This window comes from Capra hircus, chromosome 24, assembly GCF_001704415.2.
Source record: "Capra hircus breed San Clemente chromosome 24, ASM170441v1, whole genome shotgun sequence".
NCBI lineage: Eukaryota > Metazoa > Chordata > Mammalia > Artiodactyla > Bovidae > Capra > Capra hircus.
Genome location: NC_030831.1, coordinates 4,181,810 through 4,202,723, shown reverse-complemented (window position 1 = coordinate 4,202,723; position 20,914 = coordinate 4,181,810). Strand labels below are relative to the sequence as shown.

The 20,914-nt window shown below is 44.6% G+C and overlaps 1 protein-coding gene across 1 annotated transcript in view; it reads right to left on the bottom strand.

Annotated features, from left to right (window-relative positions):
* The window catches only part of CYB5A (cytochrome b5), a 33,941-nt gene continuing 18,676 nt past the window's right edge, over positions 5,650–20,914 (bottom strand). Inside the window, exons 2-5 of the mRNA NM_001287234.1 lie at positions 13,268–13,396; positions 11,138–11,167; positions 7,628–7,662; positions 5,650–5,731 (exon numbers count right to left, since the gene is read on the bottom strand). Of these exons, the coding sequence (NP_001274163.1) occupies positions 5,650–5,731; positions 7,628–7,662; positions 11,138–11,167; positions 13,268–13,396 (276 nt within the window). The remainder of the gene's footprint in view (positions 5,732–7,627; positions 7,663–11,137; positions 11,168–13,267; positions 13,397–20,914) is intronic.

The following is a 20,914-nucleotide window of genomic DNA, read 5'->3' as shown; positions in this document are numbered from 1 at the left end:
GATTCCTTACCACTGTGCCACCTAGAAAGTCCCTTTGTATGAGTACCTGTTTCAACTTTATTGAGCACATTGAATTTTGGGGTCACTGGTAATTCTGTCTAGCTTCTTTTAAACTGAAGTATAGGGTGGTACAGTGGTAAAGAGTCTGCCTGCCAGTGTAGGAGATGCAGGAGGTGTATCTTCAGTCCCTCAGTCAGGAGGATCCTCTGGAGTAGGAAATGGCAACCCACCCCCTATTCTTGCCTGGAAAATTCCCTGGACAGAGGAGCCTGGCGGGCCACGATCCATGGAGTCCCAAAGAGTCAGGCATGACTGAGCACACACCCACATAACTGATTTACGATGTGTTAATTTCTATCAGACAGCGAAGTGACTCAGTTATATATAATTCCCTTTTTAATATTCTTTTCCAATATGATTTATCATAGGAATGTTTTAACTTAAGGAACTGCCGTCTTGTTTTCATCAGTGGCCGCACCATTTCACATTCCCACCAGCAATGCACAAGGGTTCCAGTCTCTCCATATCTTTGTCAACACTTGCCACCATCAGATTTTTTTTTTATTATGGCCTTCCTAGTGAGTGTGAAGTGGTATCTCATTGCGGCTTTGACTTCCATTTCCTAATGACTAATGCTGGTTGAAATCAACTCATTTATGTGCTCATGGCTTTGTACATCTTCTCTAGAGAAATGCAGTCAGATCCTTTGCTTATTTTTCAATTGAGTTATTACCTTTTATTGCATTGTAAGAATTCTTTAGAAGTCCCTTATTAAATATATGATATGCAAATATTCTCCCCCATTCTGTGTGTAGTCTTTTCACTTGCTTGATGGGGTCCTTTAAAACACAGAGTTGTTAATCCTGAAGAGATCCAGTTTATTTCTTCTTTTGTAGTTTGCGCTTTTGGCATCACTATCTAAGAAATGATCACCTACTCCAGCATCATCAAGAACTATGCCAGTGTTTTCTTCCAAGGTGATTATGAAGCTTGTACTGTGTTGTTGAACTGGTTAACTGAGAAAGTGAATGTGAGAGCAATGCTATGACTTGTTTTTTTTTTTTTTTTTTTTTTTTATATGCTGTCCCTGATGGAAACAGGAGGTAATTCAGCTGAAGTTGGTGGGTGAAAGGAATTTATGTTTGATGATTTTTTTTTTAATTTTTTATTTTTTTTTTAAATTTTAAAATCTTTAATTCTTACATGCATTCCCAAACATGAACCCCCCTCCCACCTCCCTCCCCACAACATCTCTCTGGGTCATCCCCATGCACCAGCCCCAAGCAAGCTGCACCCTACGTCAGACATGGACTGGCGATTCGATTCTTACATGACAGTATACATGTTATAATTCCCATTCTCCCAAATCATCCCACCCTCTCCCTCTCCCTCTGAGTCCAAAAGTCTGGTATACACATCTGTGTCTTTTTTCCTGTCTTGCATACAGGGTCGTCATTGCCATCTTCCTAAATTCCATATATATGTGTTAGTATACTGTATTGGTGTTTTTCTTTCTGGCTTACTTCACTCTGTATAATTGGCTCCAGTTTCACCCATCTCATCAGAACTGATTCAAATGAATTCTTTTTAACGGCTGAGTAATACTCCATTGTGTATATGTACCACAGCTTTCTTATCCATTCATCTGCTGATATGTCCATCTGACAATTCTCAGATGACTTCTTCGTGAAGAGCTATCACTTGACACGCATAATCATAAAGGTGAAATAAATTGTTAGGAATAAAATATAAGGACAATGAAACAAGAGTTTACAAAGTGACTGAATGTTCGCCACAGGATCAATGTTACTTAGACATATCATGTGAATTTTAAATTCTTTCTACAAGAACTTTTCTAATTGTTATTACCAGAATTCCTCCATGGCTCTAAGAGTATCAAAACAAATAGAATTTTCTTATCTAAAATGTCATTTTAATGGTCTCTTAAATTATTTGGATTGAAGGTAAACAATTTTTGCAGTTGTGCCTTTTGTATCCTCTTTTTGGAGGATGTTAGCTGCAGATATAAGCAAATTTGTTTCACTTGGGACTTCTCTGGCGGTCCACTGGCTAGGACCCTGAGCTCCCAATACAGGGGGCCTGGGTTCAGTCCCTGGTCAGGGAACTATATCCCACAAACTCCAACTAAGATGTGTTGCAGCCAAATAAATAAATATAAACAAGTGTTTTAAAATTTTGTCTCCAAGCATCCTTGGGGTTGGTGCGCTGGGATGACCCAGAGGGATGGAATGGGGAGGGAGGTGGGAGGGGGGTTTCGGGGTGGGGAACACGTGTACACCCGTGGCAGATTCATGCTGATGTGTGGCAAAGCCAATACAATATCGTAAAGTAAAAAAAAAATAATAATAATAATTGTACTTCCCCTTGACTGAAAATTTTTATTGTCTACGTATTGAACCTATAGATAAATGCAAGCATGCATTCACCATTAATTTTAGCATTTTTGCAGTAACAGAAATAAAAAACAAATGAAACTGTAAAAAAAAAATTTTTTTTTGTCTCACTTGTTTCTTTCTTCTTTAAGGGAATGGTGCAGTCCACTCACAGCCCTACCCCAGAAGTATAACTGTTTCACCACCAACCTGAAACCTTGAGCCAACTTTAGTTGGAAAAGCCAAATACCACCAGGTGCAGAGACTGACCATGGGATCAGAAAGACCTGCTGCCCATTCACCCTCCTTAACAGCTACCCTTTATTAAAGAAATTCTGCCTCCAAAGTTCACAGGGGTGATTATCACGACTTGAGGGTTCTTTGCATCGTCAACCTCACTAGGCAAGTGGAATAACTAGGAAGATACTTGGCATGAGGCAACAGCGGACAGAAGCAAAATGCAAGGTTACCTATTTCTCCACTTTTTAGGACTTTCCTTGAGAGATGCATCATTCCCACCCACAACTTGGGATTCATTTTCTATCTTGATGGAAAGGTTCATGTTTGACTTTCAAAAAGACAAATTAAGACTGCGGTTTATGTTTTAGAATTTAGAGAATGACTATGAGATCTTTCAGATTCTCAAACAACTGTTGATTACAAAACATGCCTCCAGGTGAGCCCCCTGCCCCTCCTCCAGTCACCATGGGAATCCCTTGAATCGCTTTCATTTCTAGAGATTGAGGCCAGGATTCCTGCACAAAACAGCTTTCTCTCCGGTTGCCCTCCCCCGAGTCCGCCCACCCTTCCAGCAGCTGGACACAGCAGACGGGGAAGTCCAGCCCGATGCCTGCCATCACATCTTCTCTCCATGCCCCCGCCTCCCAGGGCCGTGATCAGGCTCACAGAGGGCAGGGGTGATATGAAAGCTTGTCTTTGCTAACGCTGGTGGCACAGGAGTGGACCCTGATCTCTAAAGGCGACTGTGGACTACCCCCAGTCCCAGAGCTCCCCACCTGGATACGGAGCCAAACCAAACTGTGCTTCCAGATACGGTGACAGTAAAGACCCAGCAGCCAGGGCAGAGCAGAAAGAGGCGTCTGGAGGCAGAGGCAACCCAGCTTCAGACTCTGCACACGGACAGCACACGGCTTTTAACTGTAAATACTGCAATCACAGTCACTCTGCCCAAATTTCCCATGCCAAGCATCTCATCCTCATCCCAATTTAAACCAAGCTTCTCTTTAAGAGATCCAGATGAGGGACATACAAATAATTCACTGGAGTGTGAGTTTGGTGGTCATTTCAAGCTTCACAGGAACCAGCTATGGGCCTGGGGGTGAGGGTGAGGGTCCTGCCTCAATCGCTTTGGTTATACTGTTTATTTCCAGACACACCGTTCATGATGATGCTCAAAACCACATCCAGAGCTGTGAACCAACTGCTCCGCTACCCCAGAGGAAGAACTGGGGAACTCGACGTGGAAACCCTTGATAGGTAGCATCAAAAAGCAGGGTGAAGGTCCACGGTTATTTTCATTTAGCTGACCTATTCGTGACAGTCAGGACGGCACGTTACAGCAGAGCCTGCTGACTCGTCTGTGGATGTACCAACACTCAGAGGGACGGCGGGCGCTTCAAGTCCATCACGAGAGGCATGAGTTTTGTTCCAGGAATATGTTTATTAAAATCTGAACAAAGGAGTCCTCTGCCAGGCATTTTCCCACGTGATACAGACACCTCCCCCACCGCCCTCCAACATTCACTCTAACTTCCAGTCACAAAAGAGGCAGAGGGTGGTACACGTCATTGATTATAAAAATCTGTATGCTCTGAAATTTAAACAACTGCTGTAATGTGCTTTAGATATTTCTGATGAGTGCCATGGCTCGCCAGTCAGCTAGCATGCCAATGGACAATCATCGCTAACTATGATGTACTTCGAGTCTATAAATTCATCTCTCAAGTTTTTCGAGAGGGGAAAAAAAAGCACAGGGTAGAGAATAAACAAGAATGGGATGGTTGAATCAGAGTCACACCAGAGTTCCCCGGGGCCTGTCACTAGAGCTAAATTTCTTCAAAAATCAAAGACTCCGAATGTCCCATAATCTCAAGTGTGTGTTTGTACAAATTAGTGAATCACTAGTTCAAGACATTTTAAAAATTATCTGGGCCCTCTCTGACCCACATGTTATTTGGCAGTGTGTTGTTCCACCTGCAAATATTTCCAGCTTTTTTTTTTTCTTTCATTACTGCCTAGCTTCATTGATTTGCAGTCTGAGAAAATGCTTTGTAGGATTTCTTCTCTTTGAATTGTGACCCACAATGTTGTCTACCTCAATCAAACTTTCGTCTGAGCTTAAAAATGTGTATTTTGATGTAGTAGAAGAAAATATTCTATAAATGCTGGTTAGATTCCGCCCCCCACCCCCCAAAAAAAACCCCAGATTAGGGAATCAAGATTTCCTTATGGAGGCAGAAAAGCAGTTTTCACTTCTGAAGGAGAGTCTGTAAAACCTGAGAAACTTAGCTGAGAATCTCTGTGCAATCAGAATCTTTGTGCAAACTGTTAAGCTCAGAGATGGGACAGCGGCAACGTTCTCTCATGGTTCTTAGGCTTCTTCTTGGCATTGCTGGTGCTTTTAATCAAAGACGAGATAGATTATCTTTTCTAGGTCTTGTAGGCCACTTTCTCTTTTTATCATCTATCCGATTGTTTTTTTGTAGAACAGTTATTAAGCTATTATTTCTGGGCCTTCCTAAAAAAACAAAACAAAAAACAAACAAAAAAAAACACCCTACACTAGAAACATGCAAAATCTGATCATTCAATTAGATGAAGCAGCACAAGAAACGACCCAAGGACACCCCTCCTTACCTCGGACAACTTGGGTCTGAAAGATGAGCGCATTAAACAACCGCCAAGTAATCAGATTCTAAACACTAAAGACAATTATATACCCAACAGACAGCTCAGCACGGTGGTATGTTTTAAAAGATCATGTCCACAATAAGCAAATGATGTAGTGACGGAACAGCAAAATAAAGTTGGTGAATAAGAAGGCACACTCTAGAAGTTCAGTAGTCGAAAGAATGGAACAGTTTTGGTTTGTTTTGTGTTGAATGTAGGAGGAAAGGAAAACAGGTGTATTCAGATTATTTTCAGGTGAAGGGTTTGTCAGTCGAAGTTAAGAGTGGTGGCTTCTTTCTCCCTGGACCAACGCAGTCTTTTCTTCCATTGGCTTCTGAGAATGTATTTAGTTTTCCGAAGTGTAGAGGTGATACATCAGGGCTACAACCAGCGCTGAGATGGCTGGGATCAGCCAGTTGGTCCACCAGCTGGAAAGAAAGAATAATGACGCTTGCGTGATATTCCACGCAGGAGACTCAAAACTCTGCTCCATCTCCTTACCATGACAGTCACCGTGGAGTGTTCTGTTACCCCTCTAACCTTTCTGGATGAAAAGCTCACTCTAAATCGCTAAAAGGGAAGTGAGTCCAACACACGTCCTGGTATTTAACACATGTCCTGGTATACCAGGACAACTGCTCCACCCTTCCAGCCTTATAAGAAACTGAATGCCCTCCCAGTCCCACTTAGATCTATTTCTATGAATTTATACAAACAGCTATCGATCACTCCCTCAACAGATGCCACCAAGGACTAGTGACTTATCAAAGGACATCAATTCTGGGTTTCATATCACAAGTTCAGAAAAGTAAACAGGTATTGATCTAGGTACGTCCGTAAGTTAACAATGGCACTGAACTGCGAAGCAGAAGAGCAGGTTTCTCATTTAAAGAAAGCCATCAGCAGGCTCCACAGCCAAGGGCAAATCACGTGCCCCGAGCCGCAAAGCTAAGGGATGTAAAGCAGGGTCACTAAGGTTGCTTCCAGCACCACAGCTCAACATTCTGTGATTCTGGTTAGAAAATCTAATCGCTACTTGTGCGCAGGAGGTTTAACATGTTAAGAAACAGCATACCCAAATGACTGCATCTGCAGTCCATAGCTGTGAATTCACAAAAACCCCTAATTTATATACTGTTCTGTCCCAATACATTGATCGACTATAAAGGACAGATTAATCAGGGGCAGGGCTGGAGAGATCATTAATACAGATGTGAACTTATAATTTCTTAGAAAACAGAAATCAATGTATGGTGTTTAGAATCTGGAGAAAGAGCAGGTAACAGCTGACACACACGTGACGGTTTCTGCCATAAACTTCCTGTCCTTTAATACTCTTCACAAACAGCAAGTTCAAAATCAAGATTTAAATTGCAAAAGGATTACGAGTATAATTTGGTAGGTTTTCAGTTTCCATTTAGGAGGAGACGGACATTTCAGGGTAAAGCAAGAGGAAATACTGCGGGCAATGTACCAGAATATGAGCAGCCTGGGGGCAGCAAACTTAGGGCAGAATATAACAGGCAGAAGTGTGTGGCTTCGAGCTTGGGCCCAAAAAAGTGTATTTGATGGCAGTCCATAAGTCAGCGTGGTAGAACTGCCAAAAACGTCAGGATGATCTTGTGTGTGCTAGGTCGCATCTGACTCTGCAACCCCGTGGACTGCAGCCCACCAGGCTCCTCTGTCCATGGGATTTCCCAGGCAAGAATACTGCAGTGGGTTACCATTTCCTCCTCCAGGGGATCTTACCGACCCAGGGATCGAACCTGAATCTCCTGCTTTGGGAGGCAGATTCTTTACCACTGAGCCACCTGGGAGCTATCAATATGATCTTAAACTATATGAAGAAATCAAGTGCCTAGAACAAGTGACTCAGGCTATACCTGGATCACTGGGTTCAACTTCAGGACAGACTAGAAAAGGGACAAGGGGAAAACTGAACCATGCTTAGGGAGATACAATCACGACAATTTAAGAAACTGGCCACATATCAAATGAGGAAGGAAATGGAATGTTTGCTTCAAGAGAGAAAGGTTGTCCAGCTCACAGTGGGGAGAACCATTTGCTCTGTTCCTCCAGGTAGGTGCGGCAGCAGGGTGAGATGTGGGGTTGTCTGAAATGTCTGAGTCATCTGACAGTTTAGGAAGGAAGGCCCTGGGTAGTCTGGATGCTAAGTGGAGAGGACCCCGACCTGTCCACAGAGAGGAGCATGGCGGGAGCTCCAGCAACAGAGATGCCTTGGGTGTGGGGAGAGACCCTCTAGCCCAACTCTGATTCTAGGAGCCTTCTGATCAGTCATACTTTTAAAGAAAACTACCACATACCTGGAATTAGAATCAATGGTAGTAATAATACTTTCCTGAAACACAAGAAAAGGTAAGTTAAAGGGAACATCTGAACGTTCATTCAATTAACTATAACCTGCTTTAAAACAAGATCACAACAGTTTATTCAATTCATTAGTCTTATTCAATGCATTCTTCCAAAAAAAAGTCTGAAGGGAAAATGACATCATAATCTTCACTAATATACCCAAACTCACCATTTTTTCCGAAGAAAAAAATTTTAAGAAGGGTCTCTATTTAAATTACTTACGAACATAACCTCAAAAATTTGCAAGAAAATGTTAAAAATTAATAGGCTACCTAATTCTGTACGTGACAGACATTTAAATGCTTAATGTAGAAACTGAACACAGGCATCATTTATACATACAAAAAATGTATCATTATCTTTAAGGAGACCAGCTTCATCCTTCAAAAGCAGTAATGAAATGTTCAATAAAGCATTAGTTATTTCATCAAATCTCATAGAAGTAAGTGTACCCAGATTTTATTTTAAAAAGTGTCAACCAAAAAAGAAACAAAAACAGAAAAAAAAAGAAGTGGCATTTAAATTGTAATAGTCTGGACCACCTTTCCTAGTCTTCTTTAACTCTGGCAGGTTTTTTTTTTTTTTTTTTAAGAAAAAACAAAAACTGGCGGCCTTGCAGGCTGACATCACACCGTCACCCACCAAGAAATCCTCAGACACCAGGGGCATTCACAGCTGCCTCCTGGTTTACCTTCCAACACCTTCTGAGAGAGGTTCTTCTTATCAACACCATGAAAATGAGCTGCAGATGGCTCTGGGAAGACAGTCTGCCCCAAACAATGGGGTAACCAAGGCCAAGCAGGATGCAAGCTTTTTCAGGCTTGAAAAGTAGTTAAGAAGCACTCTTGAAGCTCCACACCAGCAAAGCGTTAGTGCCTCACAGGAAGGTAGACGGGAATTACGCAGCTGTAGCTTCCCAAGGCACAAGATAAAAAAGCTTTAGCAAATGTTCAGTGGTCTGCAGCAAGGCAATGCTATATACAGCAAAGCGCATTGAAGACATTCCCGTGAAAAGGCAGAAACCTTTCAGGGGAAAATCAGGCAAAGCAGTTATGACACCCACCAACCTGGAGACATGGCCTTTAAGATTCCTGACACAGGAGGAGGGAAAAACACAGTCATTCAAATAGAAAACTTCACAGTCATTATCTTTTGAAGCAACATTGAATCTCAGACACTACAAAAGTATTCATAACTACTGCAAGATTAGTTTTCACATTTTTGTATAGGCAAATAAAATGAACAAGGATTACAAGAGGTAACTGGACAATGTGAAAATATTTAGCTATTAGAGACGTACAAAGACATAACCAGTCCTGAAACAAATGCAATAGTCCATTTAAGGTGAAGTGTTATTGGCACACTAGAAAGCTAAGCCTGAAACAGTGAACAGAGGTTATTTTGTCACGCCCAGCACATGCATTGCACCAAACGTGCTAACAACCCTGCATGGAAACTCGTTGGCCTGCCTTCCTCCACCTTCGTTGCTACCATGGGTGGAATGCACTACTAGGGTGTGGTCACCACCAGCAACAACGAAGATCCTCTAAAGAGCTGCACTGTAAAAGACAATACGCATTTTAGATAATAACCCAGGGATGCTTCAGCGTTAAGACAAGTTTGAATCACCACTTAGCATTGGGCCCCAGTTGGGTTTTGGTATGGAACTGACAGATCTGTCAGAAGACGGGGGAAAGACTGCAGTCTTTATTATAGGCTGTTCCTCCTGTCCCCACAGTGAACTTGAGGGGTTCAACTTCAGGTAGGAAAAGGTGAGCAATGAAATCAACACGTGATAAGCTCTCATGCAAAGCTCATGTAAATCATTTATAAGTTCATTTGACTAAACTCATTGCTTCACTGGAAGGCTCCCCTAAAAATACTGCTGATGGAGTGATGCCTTTTATGCAAAGATCGGAGCCTACAGAGGCTTGAGAGACTCACAAGCACTACGCCTTAAACGGGTGCTAGCAGTGGTTCCACAGTGTGTGACCTTGAACAAAGTCAAAGCTTGGAACAAGGTTGAGTTTCATTCTTTACACTTTCTCTGGTAGGTCCAGGAGCTCCCCTATGATACCCTGAGAATCAATCAACTCAGTTATGTAGCAAAGCTTTTAAGATGGCAACCACAGAAACCTATCAGTAGGTATTGCCATTACTGATATCCTCCATGTCAAACTGATAGATCTGGATTTGCTCACTTAAAACTGCATTGTCTCTGTATTTATTAACACAAATACCTTAACTTGGCAACTCAATCTGTTTCCCTCTCTTGGGTTCAAGCTAATACTCTTTGGTGCATCTTATTTCACAATTCAAACAGTTTAAGCAGGCAGCATTACAAAAATTCAGACCACAGTGTATGTTTATCAACCTGGAAACAGATGGATAGTTATACAGATACAACAAAGAGCTCTCTTCTTCCAGTAAGCTATAAGCACAAGAAAGGTAAATCTAGGAAAGTGTCCATGTGTTTGCTTCTGGCCTCAAAACCCAGCAGGTTCCAGCCCCGCACTCCCCCAGGTCTGCTCTGCAGTAAGCAAAGCCATGTCTGTTCGAGAGGAGCAAAGAGCGTGTCTCTCGGGAGTAAAGCAATCGCGTGGGAGACCTTAGCTCGGACTTGTGCTTTCTGCTGGCAGGAATCGTGGTTCAGGATATGGCTGGATCTATATCAGTTCTAAGTTAAGGTGATGAGCATTATCAAATCCTCATTTTACTATAGCTGAATAATATGTGCCAAGATAATATACTGAACACCTAACAGGAGAAATTACACTTCTTCCCTGCCAGACTTTGAAGAAAAAGCAAAAGACTTCAGGCACCACAGAACTTCAGCAGTCCAAAAGGGAGCCTCAAAGAAGGTACTAAATCATACAAATGAGCTGATCAGCTCAGAGAGAAGGGCGGGTGAACCTGGGCATAAAATGAACATTACTGGAATTATTTTCCTTTCCTAAGAAAAAATGCATCAAAAAGTTATTTAATTAGCATTAAATTCAACCAATAAATATTTATTGAACACCTACTATGTCCCAGAGATGTGGAGATGAAGAAGACATTGATAGACACCTTATAGGTTTAAGTATGAAGACTCTACTGAGATTTTAAGTTCTCTGAAAAGAAGACTTTTGTCAAATGTTTCAGTTCAGAAGCACAATGCTACTTATGTAAATAAAAAGTAGAAGTAGCCCTTCAAAAGTCATCTGCTGATAATGATGATGGAAATGTTATTTTAAGTATTGACAATCTTATGAGGAGAACATAAAGCTATCCTAATAAAATATACTGATGGATCTAAACAGACAAAAATTTTGCTGAGCCAACAGGGTACATATTCATCTAACTTAGAAAGACCTGTGCTGGTCTCAGGTAAGTAAATGACCTTTGCCCTCCAGTTTGACAGGTATGAAATACAGCGAAGATAATGTAGCCACCGAGATATTAGAGATGGTCACACGTACCGAAGGCTTGGTTATCTTTGATCTGTCATCCTGCAATAAAAAAATAAAGCCCATTATGAAAGGAAAAACATCTACAAAACCATTTCTGAAGTGTTCACTTTTACTGACATTTTAAAAACTGCTATTCAATAATTAGCATTTTAGGTTGAACCTAAATACCCAGTTTGATCCATCCTACTACAACAATTTAAAGTGCTGAGACATACTGTGATCTAGAGTTCCAAAATTTAAAACAGCGTTTGTGGTAGTCATATTTATATGCTGATCTGTATATACATTTATTAGACTCAGATTCTGATCTGTAATTCAGGAAGCAGCTGAGATTTAATTAGATTTTTCCTTTCTGTCCTCTGAAACTCCCTTCCAGGTGTGTGTATATACGTGTATGGGTGTGCAATCTGTGAGGTATACTCAGTGAATTCCTGATCTCTCAGTTGTAGGGTCATAATCTACTCAGACGTCCATCTAAAATAAAGTGCATTAAAAGGGTGATTGGCTCAGTGGTGAAGAGCCCACCTGCCAATGCAGGAGACGAAGATCTGATCCCTGGGTTGGGAAGACGCCCTGGGAAGGAAATTACAGCCCGCTCCAGTATTCCTGCCTGGAAATCCTATGGACAGAGGAGCCTGGCGGGCTGCAAGTCCACAGGGTCGCAAAGAGTTGGACATCACTTAGCAACTCAACGACAAAGGCTGATCACAGGTGAGGCAAACACGCAGGTGGGACGTCAAGCACCACAGAATTTCAGCAGTCCAAAAGGGAGACTGAAAACTCACCTGCTCCAACCCCTGGAGCTTTGGAAGGGAAAGAATAAGGACAGGAGGGAGCATTTAAAGGGCAGGCCTCTCCGATGACCATAAAACTACATCACTTCGGGAATATATGAAGATAAAGATGAAAACATGTGGGTGAATAAACTTTCCTGGGAAATGAAGCTGCCTTTCTCAAAGCACCATCTCCTACCACCCAAAACCCCACCTCCCCACTCAATGGAAACCTCTCTAAGACAGCTCCAGGCCCTCCCCAGAGAGCCTGCTTCAACCCTCCTTCAACAGCGGCCGTTACGAGAAGCCGCAACCAGACACAACACACATTCTCACGGGGTGTTTTTTATAGGGTTTCTTGGTGTGCTCACTGGGGTCAAGACTTTTTGCTATGTTATTTCCTCGTTGGGGCCCACTTCTAGCAGCACCTCCACCCTTTCAGGTGGGCCACTGGTACCGTGTCCAGAGATGGGGGAGGAGACAGGCAGGCTCAGAGGGGAGATCCACGCCCTCTCGGAGGTGCGGGGTCCCCGCCTGCCTGCTCCACACTCCAGGTCTGCACATCTCCAAAGTTCCTGGCAACGCTGGTTGATGGATGAGTGCAGTCACACGTGCACCTTTCAAAATGCTGCACAAGGGCCTCAACTCCTATTACACCCCTGGGTTTATAGAAAAGCTGAAATAAGCCTCTGTTTTCCCAAAGTCAGTCCATGGACTAGCACCAAGGGAGATGTTCTCAAAGGTCTCAGGTAGAGTGAGAAGGATGAGGACTGTGTGTGGGCTTTACAGAAGGCAGGGTTTATTCATTTAACAGCTGATCTTTTAAAAAATTTCTAAATCACATTTTACAATTAAAATATCCTCAAACTAACAAAAGTAGAAAGGAGTTTCTTTTTATATATTTATTTTTCAAAATTTAATTTTAATTTTTCATTATTTTATTTTAAAAACTTTTATTTATTAAAATTTTTGTTTAAATAGATATAAAGAAAGAAAAAAAGAAGCGGGCTTCTTAAGAAAGGTATTTTGGTCAAAAAAGAAAAAAATAAAAATAACACTACTCTGGGCCAACACCCCACTTTCTAAAATCTGCTACTCAGGGGACTTCAGAGTCTGGGATGCACCATCACCAGGATATGACCCTGGATGAGAGGGTTCTGAGTGCTCATGAAAAATGCAACCAGGGAGTGCAAAGAAATTTCTGGTCAGTTTACTTTTTGATAAAATGGTGTTCTAAAGTCAGGAGGAATTTCTTTTTGCTTTATTCCTTGTTATATTTTGTAATATGCAAGTCTAAAGGTTTGAATAAGGTCAAACCATAGCCTGAAAGAGAAACAAGCCCCGCCCCTCACCAAAAGGTACTTACCGGGTGCAGCTCCCCAATGATAAATGTTTTGGACAATTCTCGAGCATCTGTAGAGTGTCCAACGTCCTCAAAGTTTTCAGTGGCATCACCTCCAGCTTGTTCCCTTAAGACTTCCTCCCCACCAGGATGCTGTTTGAAGAAGAGAGAGAAAAAATATTTTTCTCCAGGCAAATGAGTTAAAAGGAAGTGGCTGGTTTACTTAACCAAAAAGGCTATTCTGGCCACCATAGGTGACAGTGTGGGGGTGTAACTTGTTCCTAAATCAAACAATTCCTTTGCATTCAATTTCCTACTTGAAAGTACAGAAAAACTTTCTCCAACAGTAAGATGTTCATTTCGCAGTTATTCATATGGCAACCAAAGCATTATGTACACATTTGTATCCTTCAAGAATGTCCCCTTTGCTTTGCCATAAAACTCTTCTCAATCTTCAAAAGTGAAAGTTTTAGTTGCTCAGTTGTGTCTGACTCTTTGTGACCCTGTGGACTGTAGCCTGCCGGGTTCTTCTGTCCACAGCTTTCTATAGGCAAGAATACTGGCGTGGGTTGCCATTTCCTACTTCTGGGTATCTTCCCAACCCAGGAATCGAACCCAGGTCTCCTGTATTGCAGGCAGACTCTCAATATTTGGCCAATCTGTTTTCAACTTATTCATATAGCTTCAACTTTGACTTATTTCATCTAATCATGGACTTACTACATCCAAGACAGTTCATCTCTGAAAGTGCTCTGTATGCCTGGCAAGTACAGCAGTGTCCAGTCAAGCAGATCCCCTGCCTCTGGACAAACTCACTTTCTAGAAGGAAGAAAAAGCAATGCAAACACGTGTAGGAGAGACCTGCTCAAGGAGGTGCCATAGGGACATGTGACGGACAGGGAACAACAGAGGCAAAGAAGAGAGAGCCCAGTTCTATAGGGCACAGGGCGGAAAGAGCCTCCTGTGGAATCTCAGCAGCCCAGCTGCTTTAACTGATGCAACCCAGGACAGCCGCCATGCAGGGACCCAGGACTGGCAGGGGCAGCTGGTCACGGACACAGCTGGAGACGTCCAGAGACTCTCGGGCTGGGGAAGAGGGCTCTCAGACAAAGAAAAGGAGGTGCTTGCTCATGTCATCCTAAACACTTCTGCAGGGGGAAAAACTTAGATCAAATTCACCCTGCCCTGAGCCAATCACCCACAAGTGCCCAGTTACAGAACAAGAGGGTTCTCCCGTACCTGACTGACTACAGGCTGTTCTTCATCTCTCCCACTAACGGAAGGCACAGAAGCACAAAGACTGCAGAAGGTGGACAATTACTGTGAAATCTATGTCTCCTACCATTTAGACGTATCTAGTGCTAAAGAAATTTACTTAATTTTTTCTCTACTACTCATAAAACCTATCCATCTACAGTATAGAAATACTGGAAAGCACAAGTAAGAAAATAAAAATCACCTAAATCACCCATAATCTCAGCATCTAGACAAGACTGGATATACATATACACGTGCATGCACACACGCTAAGCCGATTCAGTCGTGTCCAACTCTGTGCAATGCCATGGACTGTAGCCCACCAGGTTCCTCTGTCCATGGGATTCTCCAGGCAAGATACTGGAGTGGGTGGCCATGCCCTCCTCCAGACATATGCATATATGTATGAATAATTTTTAAAAGAAGGTCATGATCATACCTAAGGCATACAGTTTTGTTAGATAAGAAAGGAGACTATAATATATACAGAGACAGTACTGCCCAGCGTTACTATGTGAACTTGGAAAATAGTGTACTTATCTCATATAATTTTTGAAAAATAAGTGTTAATGTATGTGTTAATATAACCAATAAATATTATCCAGGATTTTTGTTAAATACTTTGCAATGTCATTGACTATCTTTCTTTAATATGACATTTTAAATGACAACATTACATCTTGTGTGCATTTCCACACTTATTTAAGTCTTCCACTGGGACACAGGAATCTATTCAGATGTGGGAAGCTGCCCTGGAGGTACAAGCTAGTTCAGTCTGAAAGCCAACCCGAAGCTTCCTCATGCAAGTCCAAGGTTGTGACAGTAAAAACACGGTTTGTTAATCCGCAGTCTTTTTAGTCTTGGGCACAGCAATTGCCCTCATCTCACATGCTAGTAAAGTAATGCTCAAAATTCTCCAAGCCAGGCTTCAAAATACGTGAACTGTGAACTTCCAGATGTTCAAGCTGGTTTTAGAAAAGGCAGAGGAACCAGAGATCAAATTGCCAACATCTGCTGGATCATCGAAAAAACAAGAGAGTTCCAGAAAAACATCTATTTCTGCTTTACTGACTATGCCAAAGCCTGTGTGGATCACAATCAACTGTGGAAAATTCTGAAAGAGATGGGAATACCAAACCACCTGACCTGCCTCTTGAGAAACCTATATGCAGGTCAGGAAGCAACAGTTAGAACTGGACATGGAACAACAGACTGGTTCCAAATAGGAAAAGAAGTACATCAAGGGTGTATATTGTCACTGTGCTTCTTTAACTTCTATGCATGAGAAACGCTGGACTGGAAGAAAAACAAGCTGGAATCCAGATTGCCGGGAGAAATATCAATAACCTCAGATATGCAGATGATACCACCCTTATGGCAGAAAGTGAAGAGGAGCTAAAAAGCCTCTTGATGAAAGTGAAAGTGGAGAGTGGAAAAGTTGGCTTAAAGCTCAACATTCAGAAAATGAAGATCATGGCATCCAGTCCCATCACTTCATGGGAAATAGATGGGGAAACAGTAGAAACAGTGTCAGACTTTATTTTGGGGGGCTCCAAAATCACTGTAGATAGTGATTGCAGCCATGAAATTAAAAGACACTTACTCCTTGGAAGGACAGTTATGACCAACCTAGATAGCATATTCAAAAGCAGAGACATTACTTTGCCAACAAAGGTCCATCTAGTCAAGGCTATGGTTTTTCCAGTGGTCGTGTACGGATGTGAGAGCTGGACTGTGAAGAAAGCTGAGCACCGAAGAATGGATAGTTTTGAACTGTGGTGTTGGAGAAGACTCTTAAAACTCCCTTGGACTGCAAGGAGATCCAACCAGTCCATTCTGAAGGAGATCAGCCTTGGGATTTCTTTGGAGGGAATGATGCTGAAGCTGAAACTCCAGTACTTTGGCCACCTCATGCAAGTCAACACCTCAGGAGAGTTGACTCACTGGAAAAGACTCTGATGCTGGGAGGGATTTGGGGCAGGAGGAGAAGGGGACGACAGAGGATGAGATGGCTGGATGGCATCACGGACTCGATGGACGTTGAGTCTGAGTGAACTCCGGGAGTTGGTGATGGACAGGGAGGCCTGGAGTGCTGAGATTCACGGGGTCGCAAAGAGTCAGACACGACTGAGCGACTGAACTGAACTGGACTGAACAGCCTGAGAGGTATAGAAGCAACGATGTGGGAGACACAAAATTACTACACCCAGAAATTATGCAAATCCACAGACTGCTGTTTCTTCTGTGTGGCTGGCTTCACTCACGAGTTCCTTAACTTTTGGGTCCTATTAAGGATATGGGAAGAATCGATGCTTTCAAACTGTGGTGCTGGGGAAGACTCTTGAGAGTCCCTTGGACAGCAAGAAAATCAAACCAGTCCATCCTAAAGGAAATAAACCCTGAATATTCACTGGAAGGACTGATGTTGAAGCTGAAGCTCCAATCCTTTGGCCATATGATGCAAAGAGCTGACTCTTTGGAAAAGACCCTGATGCTGGCAAAGATTGAAGGCAGGAGGAGAAGAGACGAGAGAGGATGAGATGGTTGGATGGCATCACCGACTCGATGGACATGAGTTTGAGCAAGTCCTGGGAGATAGTGAAGGACAGGGAAGACTGGCATGCTGCAGTCCATGGGGTTGCAAAGAGCTGGACACAACTTAATGACTGAACAAACAAAAGTTCACTCAGGTGGTGCAGTGGTAAAGACTCTGTCTGCCAATGTAAGAGACATGGGTTTAATCCCTGGGTTGGGACGATCCCCTGGAGAAGGAAATGACAGCCCACTTCAGTTTTCTTGCCTTGGAAATCCCAAGAGGAGACTGCCAGGCTATAGTTCGTGGGGTCACAAAGAGTTGGACATGACTGAGCACACGCATCAAGGTTAACTGACTCCATACACACATCCCGAGAGTCCCCATGTGCCAGACACCACAGTGTGCCAGACATCATGGTGAGTGAAGGAGACCAGGTTTAGGGGGTGGACTCTTTCCTGAAGTACCTCCCCCTGGCCCCGCACTCACTATGTCCACACATCTGGGGAGCCAGTAACTCCGCATCCCCTTCTATAAAATCACTACTTATTATCAGGTCACCAGGTAACACCGTGCACCAATAACACAGGAGAATCTCCACATACAAACCAGGGAATATCAATGAAATAACCAGAACAGCTTTCGTTTTTTTGCACCCTTTTTGTCTTTAAGAGTTATTTGCAGGGAAATAAATACAAAATAGACTTTAAAAGATGAAAGGCCGGCATAGTCCATAATTCAGAAGACATCAATTATCACAACCTTTACCCGTTCCTAAGGACACTTTCACAAAGACGTGGTGAATTCTTGTGGGATAAACAGGATGGTGGCTACCGGAACTGAAATCACCATCGGCTTCCTATCACTCACAGCATCAGTACTTCTGGGGACGCCAGCAGGGGATCTCTGCTCCTTGAAATGTTTTCTTAACGTGGCTTCCAGTACAACAGGCTCTCCCAGTTCCCCTTAAATTCTGCTGACCACTCCTGACCTTCATGGAACCTCAGCCCCAGCACTCAGTCCTTGGCGCTCTCCCATCGTACCTGGACACGCTCCCCTGGTGATCATACCTGGTCTCCCAGCCAGAACATCACCTGTTCTCCAGTACGTGCAGTTCACCAGGCTGCTCCTGATCCCAGAGTCCTCCGACCTGAAACAGCCTACTTGCCCATGCACGCAACATCAGGGAGCACCCTGAACATAGCATAACCCAAGCTTAATGTTGTCCTTTGCCCCCAGACACACTCCTTCTCCGTCTTTATTCTCCGTGAACACTGCCACCATGCATCCAGTTGTGTGTGTGAGCTCAGTTTCTCAGTCGTGTCTGACTCTGTGACCCCATGGATTGTAGCCCACCAGGCTCCTTTGTCCATGGGATTTCCAGGCAAGAAGTGGTGTGGGTTGCCATTTCCTTCTCCAGGGGATCTTCCTGACTCAGGGATCAAACCCAGGTCTCCTGCATCGGCAGGCGGGTTCTTTATCATTGAGTCACTTGGGAAGCCCTTGTATTTGATTGCTGCAGCCAAAAACTAGAAATCAAACTTCATTCCTCTTTCCTTCTCATTCCCGTTGTCAGCAGATTCGGTTGGCTACCTTCAAAGCATCCTGAGAATCTAACCTCCGCTCCCTACTTCCACCACTACCTCTGCAGATCAAAGCACCAGCACCTCCTGCACAGACGACCACAACGGTCCCCTGCCTGGGCTGCTGCTGCGTCGCGATTCTTCCCACAGTCCACTCTCCTGATGCCCTCACGCCATGAGGATGCTCAGATGTTAGCCAAGTGCAGGGGAGCTGGTCAGAGTGGAAGCATGGGAGGTAACAGGGAAAGGAGAAAAGCCACACAGACACCGTAGTGTCGGCCTGAGGATGACACCCCCACCACTGCACAGAGCCACGTCTTCCCACACCCTCCAAGGGCCGTGCCTGAGTCCTAGCCGCACGGCCTGAGGACCGGCTCTCAGACTTGCTAAGACGGTTCCCCGTCTCAGAAACTCAAAGCCCCCTCCCGTGGAATGCTCGTCTCCCAGACTTTGATGAGATTCCTTTATCTCTGCTCACGTCAGCCTTCCACAGAACTTCACCGAGCTGCCCGTCCAGAGAGTCTGCCCTGTCCCCCCCACACGTGGCCCCAGCCCCTCCCTGTCCCCCAACACGCGGCCCCAGCCCCTCCCTCTCCCCCCCACATGTGGCCCCAGCCCCTCCTGTCCCCCCACACGTGGCCCCAGCCCCTCCTGTCCCCCCACACGTGGCCCCAGCCCCTCCCTGTCCCCCCACACGTGGCCCCAGCCTCTCCCTGTCCCCCCCACACATGGCCCCAGCTTCTCCCTGTCCCCCCACACCATGGCCCCAGCCCCTCCCTGTCCCCCCACACGTGGCCCCAGCCCCTCCCTGTCCCCCCCACACGTGGCCCCAGCTTCTCCCTGTCCCCCCCGACACGTGGCCCCAGCCTCTCCCTGTCCCCCCCCACACGTGGCCCCAGCCCCTCCCTGTCCCCCCACACGTGGCCCCAGCCCCTCCCTGTCCCCTCATACGTGGCCCCCAGCCCCTCCTTGTCCCCCATACACTACAGCCCCAGCCCCTCCCTCTCCCCCCACACCATGGCCCCAGCCCCTCCCTGTCCCCACCACACGTGGCCCCAGCCCCTCCCTGTCCCCCCGACACCGTGGTCCCAAGCCCCCGCCTGCACTTTTCTGCACAGCGCTTCGTAATCCTCATGTTCTATTTTATCAATCACTTGCAGGATCCAGGAGGATGGAGGCTTTTGTCTGCCTCACTCATCACTGTTGCCCGTACCTAGTTCAGTGCCTGACACCTGACAGATACACAGAAATGCCTGTAATTTTAAAGGAAGGCAATATGCACCGCTGAGTACACACTGGTCTTAGAACTAGTGCATACAACTTGGTTAAGTGACAACTTTCCCGTTGCAGCTCTTCTCGTTCACACCCCTTTCCTTTTCCTGAACTATACAATAGTTCATACCATTCAGAAAACACGTAATTTCACATTCAGTTACTGTTTAACTCATTTTTAAAATGTTTATTTGGAGGATAATTGCTTTACAATGCTGTGCTGGTCTCTGCCATACGACAACATTGTCCCCTCCCTCTCGAACCTCCGCTCCACGCCCCATCCCATCCCACCCTTGCCCCATCCCATCCCACCCCTCCAGATCACCCCAGGGCAGCAGGCTGAGCCCCGTGTTGCACAGCAACTTCCCACCAGCTGTCGAGTTCACACATGCCCATGTGTGTCTCCACGCGACCCTCTCAACGCGTCCACCCTCTCCTTCCCCCGCTGTGTCCACAGGTCTGCTCTCTTTATTTGTGTCTCTATTCTTGCCCTGCCAATAGGTTCATCCATTTAATCAAAATATTTAAGACTACTATGTGCAAAGCATTGTGTGGGACACCCAAAAGTACACGAAAAATCGACATGACTGGATTCTGAAAAAGCATACAATGAATTTGAGGCTGAAGGAAAAAAAAACAGGAAAGACCTTGGCCTTCCCTGATAAAGCCTCAGAGTTTTGACTATTTCTGAGTGACCCGAGCGACCCGACGGGGCCTAAGCACGCAGTAGCAAGCATCACTGCTGAAGCAGGAGGTTAACCCCTTTCCCCGAGAGGCGGGAGTGAACGGGCACCTCGCTACCGCCAGCGCTCCCCCAGCTCCCTTCATTCATGTCACAGAGCAGCGTGCTAATTCTCAACTGACTTCTGATGCCGCGTCTTTTGTTACAACTGTGGTAAAAGCTCCGTTTTCGTGTGAGTGACAGATGGCTTTTTAAAGTCACATTTGGGGAGGAAAAAACCAGGCAGTGCAGTACAGCAGGGCTTCCCTGGCGGCTCAGCGGTAAAGAGTCTGCCTGCAGTGCAG